Source organism: Artibeus jamaicensis, unplaced genomic scaffold (assembly GCF_021234435.1).
Source record: "Artibeus jamaicensis isolate MK-2021 breed Jamaican fruit bat unplaced genomic scaffold, CSHL_Jam_final scaffold_286, whole genome shotgun sequence".
NCBI classification, from domain to species: domain Eukaryota; kingdom Metazoa; phylum Chordata; class Mammalia; order Chiroptera; family Phyllostomidae; genus Artibeus; species Artibeus jamaicensis.
Genome location: NW_026522034.1, coordinates 12,531,780 through 12,551,711, shown reverse-complemented (window position 1 = coordinate 12,551,711; position 19,932 = coordinate 12,531,780). Strand labels below are relative to the sequence as shown.

Below are 19,932 nucleotides of genomic sequence, written 5' to 3'. Positions count from 1 at the left end.
AAACCATCATTTTTCTTGGTTTGTCTAACTTATAATTAAATAGGTTTCTTTACGATCTTTAGCTTTAGGATTCTAAAGTAAATTTGCAGTTATTCATTTAGAGAAGTTGAAGAAAGCTGACTTTTGAATGTTATGGATAGTATTTTCTTTCATCTTTGGTATTGGTATTTGATTTTTATAGGTATTTATAGGTATTAGGTCCATAATAAGTAAACATGAAAAAAAACAGAAGTTTTGAATGGAGAGAGTAATCTCTCGTTATTAGCATAAAGGAGTTCAGATCAGTACATTTAAAAACAAACATAAACAGAACACAGCACTAAGGAAACAAGATTCCAGATTCCCTATCAGCTGCCAGCTGAGCAGGGTACTGTCATCCAGCAGAAATCACAAAACAGACAAAATCAAAACCCATTTCCACCACTGCTGCCATCTGTGTGGAAACTATTGTGCATGTGCTCAGTCAAAATCAGAACCAGGAGCAGGCTTTGCCCAGAATCACATTGACTGTGTAAGAGTCAGATTGTTCAGGAAAGGATCCAAGTCTCAGAAAAGGTACACTTTCAGGCCATGTGTTTGATTCTCATGTTAAGACCCAGAAGGACAATGTATTAGTGAAACCCCCATAAATAAACAATCAAGAAGTCAGAAGCTTTTGGTTTGTTATTTTGCAGTTTGTTTTCTTTCATGTAAGAGAGTCAGCTAATTGGCTAAATCAAGGAAAAACCAGAAATCAGAAAGAAAAAATATATATATTGTAGACTGGACATAGTAGTAAGTCTTGTTTGTACACTTTATTGGTACTGGTTAGCTAATAGATACAGAGTTCTGTCTGGGTATTTTACCCTTGTGTAGGATACCTAAGGACAGCAAAGAAAACATTTTGAGTGCTTTTAAAAACATTTTTTAGCTGTGAAATATATGTGACAACCTTTCCAAAGTCTGTCAGTCTCCTTCAATCAGCACTATCTTAAGCCAGGTATGTACCATTTCCCTCACTGACATTCCTTCCTTATCACAATATAAAAAAATATTGGAAGTAACCCAAGTAAGTATCCCATAATAGGAGAATGGCATATCTAGTCAGAAGACTACTATGAGGCCTTTAAAAATAGTTTATATCATTAGACCTAACAATTTCATTTTTAATGTTTCGTTCTACAGAAATGTTAATGATACACAAGGAAATGTGCATAACAATGTTGACTACAAGATTGTAATAGTGAAAAGTTGTGACAAAAAATGTCCATTGGTAGGGAACATGAGTCCAACCATAATGTGGAATATTAGACAACCATTATAAAGAATAAGCAGATATGTATGGATTAACATGGAAGGCTATCTATAATATGCTGAGGACTTACTAGATGCCAGTGTAGTATGTGACTTATTTTTAGTTTTAAAATAGCTTACTGAAGAATGTTTACATATAGAAAAGGATGAGTTACTAGAGTTTATCAATAGGATTTTAGTGAAGTGGTACCAAAGAAGAATTTCACTTTGTATCTCACTTCTATAATGTTTTTGTTTTTTAGTGATATAAAACATTATAAATATAAAGCATTATTAGGACAGAGAATCTTTTATGAAAACATATAAGGAATCAAGTGCATGATTAAAATAGTAGGTAAGACTGTGAATTTGAAGTCCTTGTTAATATTAAATGTGAAACTTGCCTTTTTTGATGTTTTCATTTACCATTAACTCTAAGGAATCAAACAAATTAAAATTTTAGATATTATCTTCAAAGACCAAAAACTCAGTGCCATGTGCCTAAGGTGCTCTAAACAGACTGCTTCACATTTTGTAAATTTAGCTTATAACTGTGTCTGTACTTTCCTCTTTTACACTCATTTCCCTTTCCCTGTATTCATTGTTTAGCTCCATCAAAGCTTATCCTGATGAAAAATCATTTGACTAATTTTAAATGAGACCAAAAAGGAACTGTCATGTTAATAATAGTATGTCCTATAGTCTGCTTTTAACTATTTGCAGAATTTTCTGTAGCAAAGTTTAATCCCTAACTGACTTCGCCTAGATTCATGAAAATTCTGTACTCACACACACTTCTACCACTGCCCCCTTTATCACCATCACCGCCACTAGTTGTTGTATCTGGCGTATACATACAAATATTTTGTTGCCTGAGCAGAAAGTAATTAGAGTAAATATGATGTAAAATATATCCCATACTGGAGAATTTTTTCAGGATTACTATTTCTACTGGGTGTATCTTTAAATGTAACTGATCAAAAATTGACTATAATTGGTTTTCTTTTTATTTCATTGTCTTTTTATTACTGATTATTATATAATTAATCATAGAAACTGTAATATGTTTTGATAAAGTCAGGCCTTTTGTTCTGAGGCATTCTTTTTATTTTTTATTATATTTTTTTCTCAGTATTTTCTGGGTTAATTTTTTTAAGGAGTTAATAGGTTTTTCACAAAATTTGATGAGGAGTAACAAGTTCCCTAAGGTATATTTAGTAGTTTATAAACTTCTCTTTTAGTTGACAAGTAGCTAAAAAGTTTTCAAACAGACCTTGCTTTAATTTCATTGTATTTTAATGGTACTTGATAATTGTCAATGTTTGTGAAGAGGCGTTATTGAGAAGGCTTATAGTTCACCACATGTCTAGATTTGATTAAATTTTGTGTCTGAATACTTCAAATAAATACATAGACAGTAAGTATAATTTCTAGTCTGTTCATTCCATTTTTAAAATACTTTATAGCCTTGCTGAATGTGAAGTGATCCAGAACAATAGAAGTTGTCATTGGTGAAGAATTCTGAACATTTGAATCATGCTCTCATTTAGTTCTTTAACTATGATTAGGCAGAACTCCAAAATTCTATCCTGGCACTTTTGTACCACAAGGATCAAAGGGAGTATGTGAAAAAGGAATTGGAAACTATAAAGTACAAAACATATATGAAGTGTTATATACATTGTTTTAACTAAAATGCCTATCATAAGAAAATATAGGGTGGGGCAAAAGTAGGTTTACAGTTGTTCGTACAAAAATAATAATACAAGAATAAAAACTCTGTAGCCCTGGCTGTGTAGCTCAGTTGGTTAGAGCATTGTCCCAATATACCAAGGTTGCTGGTTTGGTCCTGGTCAGGGCACGTATAAAAATCAACTAAGGAATACATAAAATAAGTGGAACAACAGAATTGACATTTCTCACTCTCTTCCTCTTTCCCTCACTCCCTCCCTCCCTCCTGCCCCTTTCCCAACCCTCTCCTCTCCTCCCTCCCTTTTGCCGTCTTTCTAAAACAAATTTTTAAAAAATGTGTTTTAAAGAATAAACTCTTTCACATACTCACAAACTGTTAACCTACTTTTGCCCCATTCTGTATTTTAAGAGAACTGTGACTATGTATACATTTACATTTGGGCTGCAGATTATGAATAATAAACTTGCCTCAGTAATAGTAGTTGAATGGGATGGTTGCTGGTTGAGTGACTTCCAGGTGTCATTTATTGTCTGATGCTGAAACACAGAGGGCATAGTGTGATGGTCTGTCTGTGTTGCTGAATCAAAAATGTTATTTTCTCTATTCAAGGTGCCACTTCATTCCTTTTGTTATTACTCTTCTTTCTTTCTAAGCTGCCTGATGTGTACTGTAGGAAGGTAAGATACAGAAGAGATTTGGGGAGAAGTAGTAAGAAAGGAAAAAAAAATGGGTTTTCTACCATACAATGAAAAATACGGTTATTGTACCATATTATATATGCACATTTATTTCTATCATTGTATATTTGATAAATTTAATATTTTCTTTTAGTCAATTTTGTAATTGGGTCTAAATTATTATCTCATTTATTATAGACAACACAAATTTGCTAACTTCTTATTCTATTTGTATAGTTTTCAGCATATGATTTCATCCCATCTTCAAAATTAAAGCCCTCCCAAGGAATGCCAGTCAGTGATGATTTATGTTTTAGCAGAAAAAGAGTATCAAGAAATTTATTTCAAAACAGTCGGGATTTTAACTCAGATTCACTTCCTGTATGTGCTGCTGGTAAGTAATAGGTGGAAGTAATGGACATGTTGAACTAAGTAAAAGATTTTTCTAAACTTTATAGTTTATTCAAGGGCTCATAGAACTGGAAAATCTAGCAGACAATTCAGATTCAATAAGTATTTGTTAAAAATCTGGTAATAAAGGGCACTTTGACATAAATTATCTTGTAAGACCCTAGAGGGGCTTCTCACTGAAACCCTTTAAATCCTAATGTAAGTCAATAATGTCGTGTATCTCTTATATTTCGGGTACTTTACCAAGTAGTTAGGATATAACAGTCAACAAAAAGGGAAAACTTTGTGCCTTGTGGATCTTGCATTCTGTTTAGGGTGAAGCAGACATTAAGTAAATGCAAAATATATTAAGTTAGATAATGGTAGATGCTATGGAAAAAATTATGCAGAGAAGAGTGGTATGGAGGAGGGGCTATTTTAAATAATGTGGTGAAAAAAGAGGCCATATTCAGAAAGGAATACTTGAGGCAAACCATACACATATCAAGAGAGAAGAGCAAATAATTCCAGGAAGAGGGAAGAGTAAGTGGAGAGTATGGAATCTGTTTGAGAAAGATCAAAGGGGCTGGTAAGTAAGTCTGGAATGAATAAGTAAAGAAAAGACAAGTAGAAAATGATTCTAGAAATATTAGGGGGTTCTTATTTGTAAGACCTAGTGGGCTATTGAATGAACTTTGGCTTTTACTCTGCGTGAAGAACATTTTGAGGGAAAAAGTAACATTAGATGCCTGTGTTTTCCAGGCTTTTTTTTTTTTTGACATTGCATTTAAAGTAGATTTAAGGTGGGCAAGGTCAAAAACAGAGTTTGTTGTAGGAATCCAGGCTACAGTTCATGGAGGCTTTGACCAGGGTAGCAGTGAATGTAGTGAAAGTGATTAGATTCTGATTATATGTCAAAGGTAGAGTTGACAAGATTTGTTAATGGATTAGGTGTGGAATGTGGGTGTGCAAGAGAGAAAGTCAGGAGTGCCATAAGGTTTTTTTTGGCCAGACTGACTATAAAGATGTTTAATTGTCCAATAAAGTGTTACAGAAAGTAAATGTTTCTATGACCATCTCAGAGGACATGGTCATAGAAAAGGCATTAAGAGGAGATAGTACTTGAATTGCATTGTTCTGGGATGTATGTGAAATAAGTAGTTAGATGGGAAGTATGAGAAGAGCAAAGGCTTACAGTAGGAATAGGCTTGAGATATTCTGGGAGCTATAGAAAGGCGAGATTCATTTTAGATGGTCAAAGATAAATTTGGTATGGGGACCCCTGTGGCTAGGCTTAGAGATTTGAGCAAATACTTAAAAGCTATAGGGAGCTAATGGAGATTTTTTTGTTGTTGATGTTAAGGAAAAAAGCCAGGGTTATAAGGTTGTTTACAAATGGTATAGAAAAGAATAATCAGGAAAATATGATGGCCGGACATAGAAGATAAAGAAGGGTAGTAGGGAAAGATATCAAGACTTAGCACCCAGCTAATTAGAAAAACAATAATGTATTAATAGAATGAACCAGTTGGAAAGGGAAAATGGTTTATAAGATGAGTTTCTCATAGATGTTAACATTTATTTATTATCCAAATGTTATCAGTCACTGAAATTTGTTGGCTGTGAGTTTGGACACAATATTTAGAAACCACTTTTACCCTAAGAGAATTTATAGATCTTTATGCACTAATATTCCATAGTATTTTCATATAAAAAGGAAGTGTGATGATTGTATAATTTAATAGAGAAAAAATGCAAAAAGATATCCAGTTATGCTTGTACCATTACTTTGGACTTTTTATAAGGTTCATGCTTTCTGTGCCATTGAGAAATTCTTCCCTAGTAAGATAGATTTTCAATAACTCATGATAAGACAACATATAACCTAAAGCTGGATTGGATGATACAAATTATATGGGATTCAAGAAAGCAAATGATCATAGGTATTGAAGTGACTTCATAAAAACTCCAAGAAAGAGCATGTACTTGAGCTGGACTTTAAAGAGGAGAAAGGTTTGTGATATTGTGGTGAGAGAGACTGTAGAAGGTAGGGAGATTAACCAAAGCATGAGGATGAGAATTAACTTAAAATATGTCCAGTACATGAAGGATAAAGGAGCTTGAAATTATAAGAAGAGAATTTTTAAAATCATAGTTTTAGAACTACAAGGGATCAGCTCATTTTATATATGAATAAATGCATGCCAGAGCAATCATTATTACCTCCTTTAATTCTGACTTATTCCCCTGCCCAGGATTAACCTGAACCAGTCACAGGAGAGGGAAAGCAATCTGGGAATTACAAAGTCTGTCCGGAAAAAGTCCAGCCATTGTTAATGTAATGAGAATGGTTTGCACCACATCGATGTAACCTGGCAGCCAAGGAGAGTGGAGTAGAATGCGTGTGTGTGAACAATGACAACTTGTAGTGGTCAGGGGGTGTGGTAGATATCTTGAGTGAGCACATGTATTGTGTGGCTGTCACATTCAAAAAGACTTAGCCAGTAGAGCAATGAATCTGCATCAGATTTTGCTTTAAGCGTGAACATTACTCCATGGAAACTGTTCGGATGATTCAGAAGTCTTTTGGGGATGATGAAGTAAGTTCACAAATAAAAGTGTGGCGCAGACACTTCAAGGGTGGTCAAGTATCTGTTGAAAGTGATGCACGTTCTGAAAGGCCTGCCACAAGCAGAACACCTGAGAATGTTGAACATGTACAGGCTGCAATCAACAGAGATTGGCAACTAACAGTGCAAGAACTAGAAGCTAATCTGGGGATACCAAAAACTTTGGTGTTTGAAATTTTGATGCAGGATCTTGGCATGAAAAATTTTGTGGCAAAATTCATTCCTGGCTTCTATTGCCAGAGCAGAAGGAATGTCGTGCTGCAGTTTCTGACTTGATTCAGACCCCTACCAATGAACCATATTTGGATCCGTGCCACTTCTGGATTTTCCCAAAACCAAATTCACCTTTGAAAGAGAAAAGGTTTCAGACCATTGATGAGATTCAGGAAAATAGAATGGGACAGCTGGTGGTGATTCCAACAAAGGATTTTGCAGTGTTTTGAACAGTGGAAGATGCTGGGAGAACTGTGTGAGGTCTCAAAGTGCCTATTTTGAAGGGGACTGAGGAGTCATTCTCCTATGTACAGTGTTTCTTGTCTCTTCAATAAATGTTTCTTTTTCATAGTACATGGCTGGATACTTTCCGGACAGACTTCATATACTTAGACAAGCTTGGCAACTATGATAGGAAAGAAGGTAGGAGAGTTCTGCAGTAGATTTTTTAGGGTAGAATGTCTACTGCAAATACTAGGGAGAAAAAAAGCCATGTCTGAAGGAACATTACATTGTAAGAGAAGGGAGCATGTAGGAAGAAACTGCTTTTATCTACATTTTTCAGTATGTTTTTCTCCTTCCTTCCAAAGGCACTGCTGGAACGCATCAGACAAATCTTTCTGGGAAATGTGGACAGCTTGGATTTTCACAGATACATGGTAAAACTGGAAGTGTGGATTCTGATTTACAGTACCTGGGGACAACTAACAGTCATCAAGATAAAGGTTTAAATTCCAAATTTATTTATATATAAGTGATTTATAAATACTATGTGGGGTTTCCAAATCTAGTTGTATGTTATTTTGTATAGCTATACTCATCCAAAAAATTATATTTTAGTAAAAATTTTAATCACTATTACCTTAAAATAATAGATTTCATAATCATGATATAAATATGACTGATTAAAATTGATGAGTTTCTACTCATGGTGAAGGTGAACATTTTAAAACCAAGTAATTGAGAGTAACATTATCCATTAAGGAGTATTGTGTTAGCAGAAGACAGTTATTTTTCAATAATAGTTTAACATTTTAAGGTTATTTAGGTTTTATTATGTTCCCTGTTAGGAACCATAACTTCCTGATTATCATTTCAGATCTCTTATAGAACAAAAGGGATGTTTGAGGCTGTCAGTTATATGGATTTTGGATTTGAAGGGGTTTTAGAGTTTTTGATGCTAATTAATAGCTTTATCAATTATTATTTAAAAGTAGGATCAAATCAAATATTTTAGAGATATTTTAATTTTTGTCATATATTTATTAAAATTTTTTTAATGATAGGGATGTACTTCTGTGTATATTTGTTGATGAAAAAGTAATGCCTATTTGAAGTCAGTAAAAGGGAGTTAGTTACTACTGCACTTACATTTAGCTCCATTTTTCCTCCACACACTCCAGAGGGCCACATGACTCCATAAAGTTGTTCTTTGTAGTGTTGTTCCCAATAAAATAGTCTGTCTTTCTTAGTAATAATAGTAATTTCCTAAATCTTGGCTAGATAACTTTGGAAATCCTGATTAGTAGAAGCAGAGAGGATTCTCTGTGTTGTTTAGCATGCCCTGTTTAGGATATCCCAGAATGGTTACATTACCTTTGAAGACTACCTTCACTCTCAGTGTTTGGTCAGGTCTTTGTAGTGTACCTAATTTTCTGCCTCTCAGAGTAATTATTAGAGCAGCTGCTAAAGAGATACCATGTTCTTTTAATGTCAAGATTTAACTTACTAGTAAGTTATATATTAAAAATTATATAACTTTTTAATATAGTTTTATATAACTTTATATATAACTTTTATATATTAAAAATTATATAACTTACAGTTTTATACGTCTTGGTCCTGAGAAGGTCAGGACCACCACCTTCTCAGCTAACATTCTCCATGGTGCTTTTGAGGGACCTGAGGGGTGAATGTCACATGCCAATCATCTAGAAGTTCCTGTCCCAATTTTATTTTATTTTATTTTTTATTGACTACATGCTATTACAGTTGTCCCAATTTTTCCCTCTTTGCTCCTCTTTACCCAGCACCCCACAGTTCCTCCAGCGATCCTCCTTTGTTCATGTCCATGGGTAATGTGTGTAAGTTCTTTGGTAACTCCATTTCCTATACTTACTCTTAACATCCCTCTGCCTATTATGTAACTACCAATGTGTATTTCTTAATCCCTTTACCTTTTCTCCCATTCCCCCAGACCAGCCCTACCACTGGCCACCATCCCAATGTCCTCCATATCTATGATACTGTTTCTGTCCTGCTTGTTTGTTTATTTTGTTTTTTAGATTCAGTTATTGATAGATATTTATTGCCATTTTATTGTTCATAGTTTTGATTTTTTTTAAATATGTCCCTTTAACATTTCATATAATAATGGTTTTGTGATGATGAACTCCTTTAGTTTTTTCTTGTCTGGGAAGCTCTTTATCTGCCCTTTCATTCTAAATGAGAGCTTTGCTGGATACAGTAATCTTGGATATAGGTCCTTGCCTTTCATGACTTCAATTACTTATTTCCAGCCCCTTCTTGCCAGTAAGGTTTCTTTTGAGAAATCAGCTGATAGTCTTATGGGCACTCCTTTGTAGGTAACTATCTGCTTTTTTCTTGCTGCTTTTAAGATTCTCTTTTTATCTTTAACTCTTGGCATTTTAATTATGGTGTATCTTGGTGTGGTCCTCTTTATATCCATTTTGTTTGGGACTCTCTCTGCTTCTTGGACTTTTTTGTCTATTTACTTCACCAAATTAGGGAAGGGTTTTTTTAATTATTTTTTCAAATAGGTTTCTGATTTCTTGCTTTCTCTTCTCCTTCTGGCATCCCTAAGATACAAATGTTGGAGCCTTTGAACTTGTCTGAGAGGCTCCTTCCACTGTTTCGATTTTTTGGATTCTTTTTTCTTCTCGCTGTGCGGATTGGATGTCTTTTGCTTCAGTATGTTCCAAATCATTGATTTGATTGTTGGCCTCATCCACTCCACTGTTGATTCCCTGTAAATTGTTCTTTATTTCAGTTAGTTTATTCTTCATTCCTGCTTGGGTCTTTTTTATGCTGTTGAAGTACCCACTAAGTTCCTTCAGCATCCTTATAACCAGCGTTTTGAACTCTGCATCCGATACATTGCTTATCTCTATTTTTGTTTAGTGTTTTTACTGGGGTTTTGTTCTGTTCTTTCATTTGGGTCATATTTCTTTGTGTCCTCATTTTTGACAGCCTCCCTGTGTTTGTTTCTGTGTATTAGGCATAGCTTCCTTGACTCCATGTCTTGGTGGTGTGGCCTAATGTAGTAGGTGTTCTGTAGGGTCCAGTGGTACAGCCTCCCCTATCTCTCAAGCTATGTATTAGAGGTACGCCCTCCATTTAGGCTGAGTATTCCCTGAGCAGGTCAATGGGAGAGATTTATGTAGTACAGAGAGCTAGTAGGACTGGCTGTGAGCCCTGGCCAGCATCTACCTCCCTCCATGGCTTGTGGAGTTGGTTGGGTGGTGCTCTGACATAGTCTGTAACCATCCAGTGCATGTGAAGGCTCTGGGGTTTCCCGGGTTGTTCAAGCCAAGGTCATCCTCCACCTGTGCTCTGTGTGGAGCCCCTTGGCATGAGCTATAAAGCTATCTACAGATGGTTCCTGCTAGTGCCAGGCTTGGGACCACTCAGCCAGAGGTAAGCTGTTGTTTGGGTGGATTTAGGAAGGTTTGAAGCCTGTTCTTAGCTCAGCCCTTCGTATGGAAAACCTACTGCTTCCAGATCAGGTGGGCCTGTAAGTTGGTTGGGGTGGATGCTTGGGTAATCATCGGGGCGGGGCTTACTGTGTGAGCCAGGGTGATGGAGATTCGGATATGGTACCATCATACTGTGGTTCTGTGTCGGAGGGCTCAGAAAAAGTACACTAGCCTCTGTCTTCAATTCTGTGTGGGAAGAAGTTGTCCTCCAGCTCTTGCTCTGATGCCAGATACTTTGGTTCCTGCCTGTATGCCACTGGCATCTTTCAAGCTGCTGCCCTGATGCTGGAGCCCAGAAGGTGTTGAATCTAAGTCTTTGTGTGGTGTGGGGCCCTTTAAGAGGAGAAGGCATCTTGCACTTTCTTCTGCTGACCCAACACCCACTGGTTTTTACAGCCAAAAGTTATGGGGACTTACCTTTCTGGCACTTGAACGCTGGGCTGTGTGGTTTGATATGGGTCTGGATACCTCCTGAGATATCCCTCCATTTCATATCCGCCACACATGGGTTTGGGGCCAGCCAGTACCGCGTCTTCACGTCTCTACCTCTCTGTGCCTCCTAACCATCTGGATGAATGTGATTTCTTTAATTCCTTAGTTATCAGACTTCCATACAGCTCAGTCTTCTGATGGTTCTGAGTGATGGTTGTTCTGTAGTTTAGTTGTAATTTTGCTGAGGTTGTGCAAGGAGGCAAGTCTACTGCTTGCCTCACATTTATCTGCGCCTCCATCTTGAGACTGCAAGTCCTTCCTGTGCCAGTTTAAATGTTGCAGTGAGCCACACTAAATGTTGAAAGTGTTGGTACATTTTGTTGCATACCATTGTTTCTATTTATATGCATAAAAGATGCGATTTTTTATTTGTTTGTAAGAAATATGTTTAAATCTAATAAAAGGAATATATAATAAGATACTAACATGGAAGCATCAGAATTTACTAATAAAACACTGTAGTTGAAATCAGGAAATCAGATATTTGTTCTATATGTAGATGTGTGACTACTGTAGCCCATTTTCCATCCAAATAAAATCTAGGTATGAGTAGATATTCTAACCGTGTCAGATATGAACTAAAATAAATTATATCTGTAATATATAGTTGTTTAAGTATTCAGAAGAACTTTGTATGCATATGCTAGGTCTTTTTCATGGAAAGTCTTAAAAAAAAAGATACAGAAGGAAAATTTAAGGGAACCCCTAAAAGGTTACTAGTAGATTTTTATATTAGTTGTGGAGTAAAATGAAAAGGCAGGAAAAGTCAAGAAAAAAGTGTCAAAGAAAAAACACAATAAATAGGAAGCACAAAATAAGACTGTAGAAGTAACTCAATAAACAGAACAGAACATACCATTTAAGTAACAGAAATGATTATATTTTTAAAAACTTAAATGCTATGTTTAAGTCACACCTAAAATAAATCAAAGTAGAAAGAGACTATAAAGCATGGAAAACATACACAGTAATCCCCTTATTCGTGGCTTTGATTTTACAGTTTCAGTTGCCCTGCATGCAACATAGATCCAGAAACACCAAATAGAAACATTGTAGAAATAAATAATAGGTTTTAAATTACATGCTGTTCTGAGTAGTGTATGAAATGTCTTGCTGTTTCAGTTGTCTCTCTCAGAACATGAATCATTCCTTTGTCTAATGCATCAGTTCTGGATGCACTGCCCACATATTAGTCACTTAATAGTTGTCTTGATTATCAGATTGACTGTTGTAGTATTACAGTGCTGGTGTTCAAGTAAGCCATATATTACTTAGTAGCGGCCCTGAAGCGTAAGAGTAGTGATGCTGCAAATACAAATATGCCCAAAAGAAGGCATCAAGTGCCACCTTTAAGTTTAAAGGTGAGTATAGTACAATAAGATTTTGGAGAGAAAGAGAGACCACATTCACTTCACTCAAATTTTTTTTTAAATCCTTACCCAAGGATATGTTTACTGATTTTAGAGGGGAGGTGTGGTCTTTTTCTCTTCTTTAGAGAAAAAGAAGCATCAGTTGGTCTGCCTCCCATATATGATTGCACTAGGGATTGAACATGCAACCTAGGTATGTGCCCTGGGCAAGGATCAAATTCTCAACCTTTTGGTGTATGGTTGAAGCTTCAGCCAGCTGAGCCACCCAGCCAGGGCTCAATTCACATAACTTTTATTATAGTAAATTGTTATAATTGTTCTATACCACTGCGCCTGATGTTTTTTATTATTAATTTTTTATTGTGCCTAGTTTATAAAATAAACTTTGTCATAGATACATATGTGTAGGAAAAACAGTATAGAATTTGGTACGATCGGTTGTTTTCAGGCATTTGTTGGTGGTCTTGGAACCTATCTCCCATGATAAGGGGGTAACTGTTATACTAGGCAAATACTCAAAGCAGGTTATAAAAATATTGATGTTAAGGTAAATGTATGTACTAAAAGCTAAAAACACTTGCAGGGCTAAAAAGGGTAATTTTGATTAAAAAGAGAACAATTCACTAAGAAGGTAAGACTTAAAAAGTGTTTGTGTGTACATGTACGTGTGAGTGTATGTGTATAATTTGACAAAATTACAAGGATAAAATTAACAACTCTACAAATGTTAGTGGAAAATTTTATTAGGATAAAGAAGTTTGGGATTAGTCAGGGGTCCCCAACCCTTGGGCCACAACAGTAAGGGTCTCATCTGTGGCCTGTTAGGAACTAGGCTGCAAGTGAACCTTTTCTGAGTTCCCCTTTTGTCTCTGTCCTCTTCCCTCCACACTCCACAGCAGGAGATTAGTGGCTGGGAGCAAGTGAAGCTAACCTGAGCTACCCCTCTTTCCCCACCCCCCCTACCCCCGCTTTGCCTCCTGGTGCCAGAAAGGTGGAGGACCACTGGATTAGATGATGCAGTATATTTGAACAACACAATTAACAAGCTTGTCAAAGTTATCTTAGAAATATAAAAACGTACCTGAACAACAATTAAATTTAAAAAAGAAATATAAAAACTGAACAGATCTATAATCATTAAAGGAATTTTAGGTTTAAATTTTACCCGTAAAAACAAACAAAATATTCCAGTCCCAGATGGTTTTCCTAATGTTCCATCAAATCTCCAAGGCAGAGGTAAATCTTACACAAACTTAAGTGAAGGAGGGAAGGGAGGGAGGTCTCTAATTCATTTTATGAAATAAGTGTAACCTTATTAATATCATGAACAGATAAGGTCAGTGAATAAAGAAAAATAAATGGTGATCCATCCTTTTATGAAAGTTGAAGTTCTAAACAATGTTTAAGGAAACCAAATCTACGTATTGTCTAGGAATGTGTTTTTAAGATTTGTATGTTACATATTATGTCTAAGTTGATGTTTTCCAGAATAACCTGTAGGTAAACTTTATTGTAGCAGGAGAAAAACCATATAATTGTGTTAGTAAATAAGACTAAAAGCAATTGATGAAAATTCAATATCCATGCATAATTACAAACTCATAACAAAGTAAGAATAACTTTCTTACCTGATAATGATACCTGTAAATACCAATAGCAAATATACTTAGTGGTGTAAAACATTAGAATTCACTTTAAAGTCAAGTACAGGAACAAATGTTCACTGTTACCATTGCTATTGAGCACTAATTTATTATTAATTCCTCTAATTGAGACTAGACATTGTTCAAAAATCTAAAGATCGAAATCTAAAAGAGAAGATAATTAATGAGCAGTAAGAATGGAAATAAGTGCTTTGAAAAAAATAAGATAGTGTGAGGGGACGGAATGTGAGAGGGAAGGACTTTCTGAAGTGAGAACATTGAAACAGAAACCTCAACGATGTGAAGCATTAGACCACGTAGGAATGTGGAGAAAGAACATTCCAGGCATTGAGAACAACAATGTACCAGTGCTCTGAAATAAGGCCATATTTGGCCTTTTTCTAGGAATAAAAAGCAGGAATGTCAGTGGAGTGACTAAGGGGCAGAATGATTTTAGGACTTAACATGTGGCCCTGTAGGGCATGGTAAGAATTTGGGATTTTAGTCTGAGTGAGTTGGGAAGTCATTGGAGGTTTTTGAGAGGAGAAACAGCTTCATCTGACTGCCTTTTTTTGTTTTAAGATTTCATTTATTTATCTTTAGAGGGGAAGGGAAGGAGAGAGAGAGAGAAATATCAATGTATGGTTGCCTCTCATGTGTTCCCTACTGGGGACCTGGCCCACAACCCTGGCAGGTGCCCTGACTGGGAATCCAACCGCAGTTGTTTGGTTCGCAGGCCCGCGCTCAATCCACTGAGCTACACCAGCCAGGGCTTGACTGCCTTTTAAAAGGATCAGAGCTGCTTTGTAGAGAATAGGCCTTGCAGGAGTGGTGGTGAGTGCAAAGCAAATGAATTAGGGAGTTATGGCAATTGTAAAGGTGAGAGATGACATGGTTTGTATTAGAGAAGATGCAGTGAAAGTGTTGAAAAGTGTTTGGGTTCTGATAGATGAAGTGGCTGCAAAGTTGGAAACATCTGTAACTATTTTACAGATATAATGTAATATGAATAAGCCATTTATTCTGTATTTATCTAAGTTTCCAGATTTAGTGATCACCCTGTATTGCCAATGTAGAGCCAGTGAGATTTGTTAATGTGTTAGATATGAAGTTCGAGAGAAGAGCGGAGCCAGGGATGAGTCCAGTGCTGTTGACCAGAGCAACTTGAAGAATAGAACTGCCATTTACCAAGAAGAGGAAGAGGAGGAAAAGAATAGATCTGCCTTGGATACCAAGAGTTTTGTTTGGATATGTAATATTTAGGACATCTGTCTCTGTAGAGATGTCGAGTGGCATTTTGATGTTAAGTCTGGATTTTAAGGGGAAATTAGCATAAAAATTTGATAGTCATTCTGTTACCTATTTCAGGAATGCCTAGCTCAGAATTAAAAGTACACAGGTTGATGAGAGAGAGAAACAAAAATTTTCATTATTCCCAGATAAAACATGGTATGATATAGTGGTTTAGGGTACAGGCTTGGGAGCCCAAATGGCGGGGTTGATATCTCAGTTTTATAATGTCCTAAGTGTGACTTTCAGTAATTTACTTGATATTCCTTTGTACTTTGTTTTTAAATCTGTAAAATAGAAATAATACCCACATTTTTGTAAGGATTAAATTAGTTAATACTTATAAAATGCTTAGAGCATCACTTCCACATAGTAAGAGCTCAATAGACATTAGCTCATTGTTATGATCATCATAACACCACTATTATAATGATCATGATTAGATTATCTACATAGACAATCCTAAAGGATGTACAGAAAACTATTAAAATATTAAATAAATGAGCAAGATTGCCAAGTGTAATAAAGTTCCTGAACATCAGCTACTTTCAGAAAATGTAGGTTTTTTAAAGTATATTTTATTGATTATACTATTACAGTTGTCCCATTTTTTCTCCCCTTTATCCCTCCTCCACCCTGCATCCCACCTCCCTCAAACATTCCCCCTTCTTCCTTAGTTCATCTCCATGGGTCATACATACAAGTTCTTTGGCTTCTCCATTTCCCATATTATTATTAACCTCCCTCTGTCTATTTTGTACCTACCATTTATGTTTCCTATTCCCTGTACCTTTTCCCCCTCTCTCACCTGTCCCCTCACCGTTGATAACCCTACATGTGATCTCTATTTCTATGATTCTGTTCCTCTTCTAGTTGGTTGCTTAGTTTGTTTTTGTTTTAGGTTCAGGTGTTAATAGTTGTGAGTTTGTTGCCATTTTACTGTTCACAGTTTTGATCATCTTTTTTTTTTAGGTAAGCCCCTTTAACATTTCATATAATAAGGGCTTCATGATGATGAACTCCTTTTGACCTTATCTGGGAAGCGCTTTATCTGCCCTTCCATTCTAAATGGTAGGTTTGCTGGATAGAGTAACATTGGATGTAGATCCTTGCTTTTCATGACTTTGAATAGTTCTTTTCCATCCCCTTCTTGCCTGGAAGGTTTTCTTGAGAAATCAGCTGAGAGTCTTGTGGGCACTCCTTTGTAGGTAACTGTCTTTTTTTCTCTCACTGCTTTTAACATTCTTTCCTTAATCTTTAATCTTGGGTAACTTAATTATGATGGGTCTTGGTGTGTTTCTCCTTGGATCCAACTTCTTTGGGACTCTTGAGTTTCCTAGACTTGCGTGTCTAATTCTTTCATCAGACTGGAGGTGTTTTCCTCTAATATTTTTTCAAATAAGTTTTCAATTTCTTGCTCTTCCTCTTCTCCTTTTGGCACCCCTGTGATTCAGATGTTGAAACATTAAAAATTGTCCTGGAGGTTCCTAAACCTCTCCTCATTTTTTTTTTTTGAATTCTTGTTTATTCATTATATTCTGGTTTAATGTTTATTTCTTCCTTCTGTTCCAAACCATTGATTTGAGTCCCACTTTCCTTCCCTTCACTGTGGGTTCCCTGTATATTTTTCTTTATTTCACTTTTTATAGCCTTCACTTTTCCCCCGTTTTTGCAACCATACTCAATCATTTCTGTGAGCATCTTGATTACTAGTGTTTTGAACTCTGCATCTGATAGGTTGGCTATCTCTTTATCACTTAGTTGTTTTTCTGGAGTTTTTATCTGTTCTTTTATTTTGGCCATATTTCTTTGTCTTGGCACACCAATTAGATTATAAGGGGGAGAGCCAGGGTGGGGCAACTGACTTTCCTACATCGTGGCTGTATGTGGGGGAGGGGTCCTAGAGGGAACCGTGCTGCTTTCTGGACTCTCACCCTGCTTTCAGTCTCTTCCTCCACTATCCATAAGCAAATTAAGCCCTTTGAGGTGCTGCACTGATTCCTGGGTGGGTGGGCTTGTTTATATTCTAGGACCTGGTGGCTACTCCAAGGGACTCTCCTATGAGACTGGCCATTTCTTCAGCCTCCACAACCCCCACAGATTTTTACAGCCAAAGGTTTGAAGCTTTATTTCCTGGTCCTGGAACCCTGGGTTGCACAGTTTGTTTCACTCCCCAGTTGTTCCTCCTGGCTTATCCATACCTGGATGTGGGACTACCTGGACTGCTAGCTGCTGCCTCACCTGCCAGGTCGGCTAGCCACCACCTTTCTATACATCCTCTCTACCCTGGCTGCCTGGTTGTGCCCCTTCTACTGGTCTAGATGAATGTTTCTTTAGCTTCTTGGTTGTCAGACTTCAATACAGTTCTATTTTCTGGCAGTTCTGGTTGTTTTTGTTTTTAAATTGGTTGTTATTCTTCTTTTGGTTGTGTAGGAAGCAAAGTGTATCTACCTGTGCCTCATCTTGGCTGATAAAATCAGAAAATGTAGTTTTTAAGGAATTGTAATATCAGCAAGATGTGTTAATATTTGGAAATCTAACAAAGATTTGCATATCCTTTATTATGATAACTAAAATATTTCTTTGGGAGACAGGAAAGAGACCTGAGTAAATGAAAAGATCCTGTATATATTTTTTTTAAGATCCTGTATTTTTAAGTAGGGAGACTCAGTATCAGGGAAATGATAGTTATTCCCAGATTAATCTGTAAATTTAGTGTCATTTCAAGCAAAATCTCAACAGGATCTTTTTTTTTTTTTTTTTTTTTAAGATTTTACTCATCTATTTTTAGAGAGGGGAAAGGAGGGAGAAAGAAAGGGAGGGAAACATCAGTGTGTGGTTGCCTCTCATATGCTTCCCAATGGGGACCTGGCCTGCAACCCAGGCATGTGCACTAGACTGGGAATTGAACCAGTGACCCTTTCGTTTGCAGGCCCACACTCAATCCCCTGAGCTACACCAGCCAGGGCTCAACAGGATCTTTTATAGAGCCTGAGAGGCTAATCTTGAAATTTATATGAGAAAAAGGAGGAGGGTCAAGAATGGCTTAGATCAGGGGTCTCAAACTCATTTTCACGGGGGGCCACATTAGCCTCGTGGTTGCTTTCAAAGGGCCAAATGTAGAGCTCCTTGCCCCTAGTTAAGGAGTAGTTACATTTATACAGTCCTAAAATTACATTTGGCCCTTTGAAGGCAACCATGAGGCTGACATGGCCCTTGGTGAAAATGACTTTGAACCCTGTGGCCTAGATAACTCTAAAAAGACCAAAATGGAAGGGAACTTATCAAATAATGCAGTTATAAATAAAACCTTATAATAGGCATAGATAAATAGAGTAATGGAATCATTAAGAAGCATCTGAGAATAGACCCAAATAATATATAGGAAATTTATCGATGAAAGGGAAAGAACAGGTGGCTCAAAAAGTGGCACTGGGAACTTGTACCGTCTATATAGAAAAAGATTAAATTAGATCGTTACCTCACTCCATACAAAAAATTTTTGTAATTATATACAAAAATAAAAAAATATATTTTGTAATTATATACAAGATTTTTTTTTAAGTTTGTTATACAAAAATTTAAATGCCAGATGGGAAAAACCTTAATGTAAAAAGCAAAAATCTTAAAACTGTTAGAAGTTTTATATATATATATATATATATATAGAGAGAGAGAGAGAGAGAGAGAGAGAGAGAACATTTTCTTATATTTCTTTAAATTGTGTATTGTATTGGTTTCAGGTGTATAGCTTAGTGGGAATAATGCACTTTCTTTTGTTTTATTACAGTGTATCCTAGCCTAAATTTTGGCAGTAAGACACAGCAAACATTTGGTAGTCAAACAGAGCGTACTTCATCATACTCTGGCCCAAATCCAAGTCCAGGAGCCTACATCCTTCCATCCTATCCTTTCTCATCACCTCGAACTAGCCCAAAACACACAGCTCTTACTGTGTCTCCAAAGAAGTCTCAGGATAATTCTGTTAATTTCTCAAATTCTTGGCCTCTTAAAAGCTTTGAAGGAATATCAAAGCCAAGTCCTCAGAAAAAGGTTGTCAGCCAAAAATCATCTGGCCCCACAGGAAGAAATGATGGTAAAAATTAATGCTTTTTTTTTTCAAAATTATTTTTATGCTTTAAGTTAAGGTTATTTGATCTTTGAAAGCTTGTAAATTATATTTATTTCTGTGCATTAGTAAATATTTGGAAAATATTTAACAGTATATTAACTAGATCAAATATGTAATATAAAATTCAGTTGAAATCGTCAGTTCTTTTTCTGATACTGCCATTTAAGAATCCTTTTTTCAGAACTAGGCAAAAAATAATGCTTTGTAATGGACATGACTTTGAACGGCCTGAGAACCTACTAATGAATTTTAGCTTTACAAATATACAATGTCATTCATATAAATACTATAATGTCTAGTATTTATTCACTAATTATGGAATGCTTGGTGTATGTTAAAATTATTTTTATGAATTTAGTTTTTAAGTAAAATACTCTTAACAATAGCCCACTCCAAAATCATGAAATCAGCATA

General features: G+C 36.1%; 1 protein-coding gene across 5 annotated transcripts in view; it reads left to right on the top strand.

Annotated features, from left to right (window-relative positions):
- The window catches only part of TOGARAM1 (TOG array regulator of axonemal microtubules 1), a 95,174-nt gene that overhangs the window by 14,491 nt on the left and 60,751 nt on the right, over positions 1-19,932 (top strand). For 2 of the 5 annotated variants that reach the window (XM_053656813.1, XM_053656815.1), the window contains exons 2-5: positions 3,880-4,036; positions 7,466-7,600; positions 8,906-8,959; positions 19,177-19,482. In XM_053656813.1, the coding sequence (XP_053512788.1) occupies positions 3,880-4,036; positions 7,466-7,600; positions 8,906-8,959; positions 19,177-19,482 (652 nt within the window). The remainder of the gene's footprint in view (positions 1-3,879; positions 4,037-7,465; positions 7,601-8,905; positions 8,960-19,176; positions 19,483-19,932) is intronic. The other 3 variants (XM_053656814.1, XM_037158270.2, XM_053656816.1) reach the window with 3 other exon arrangements.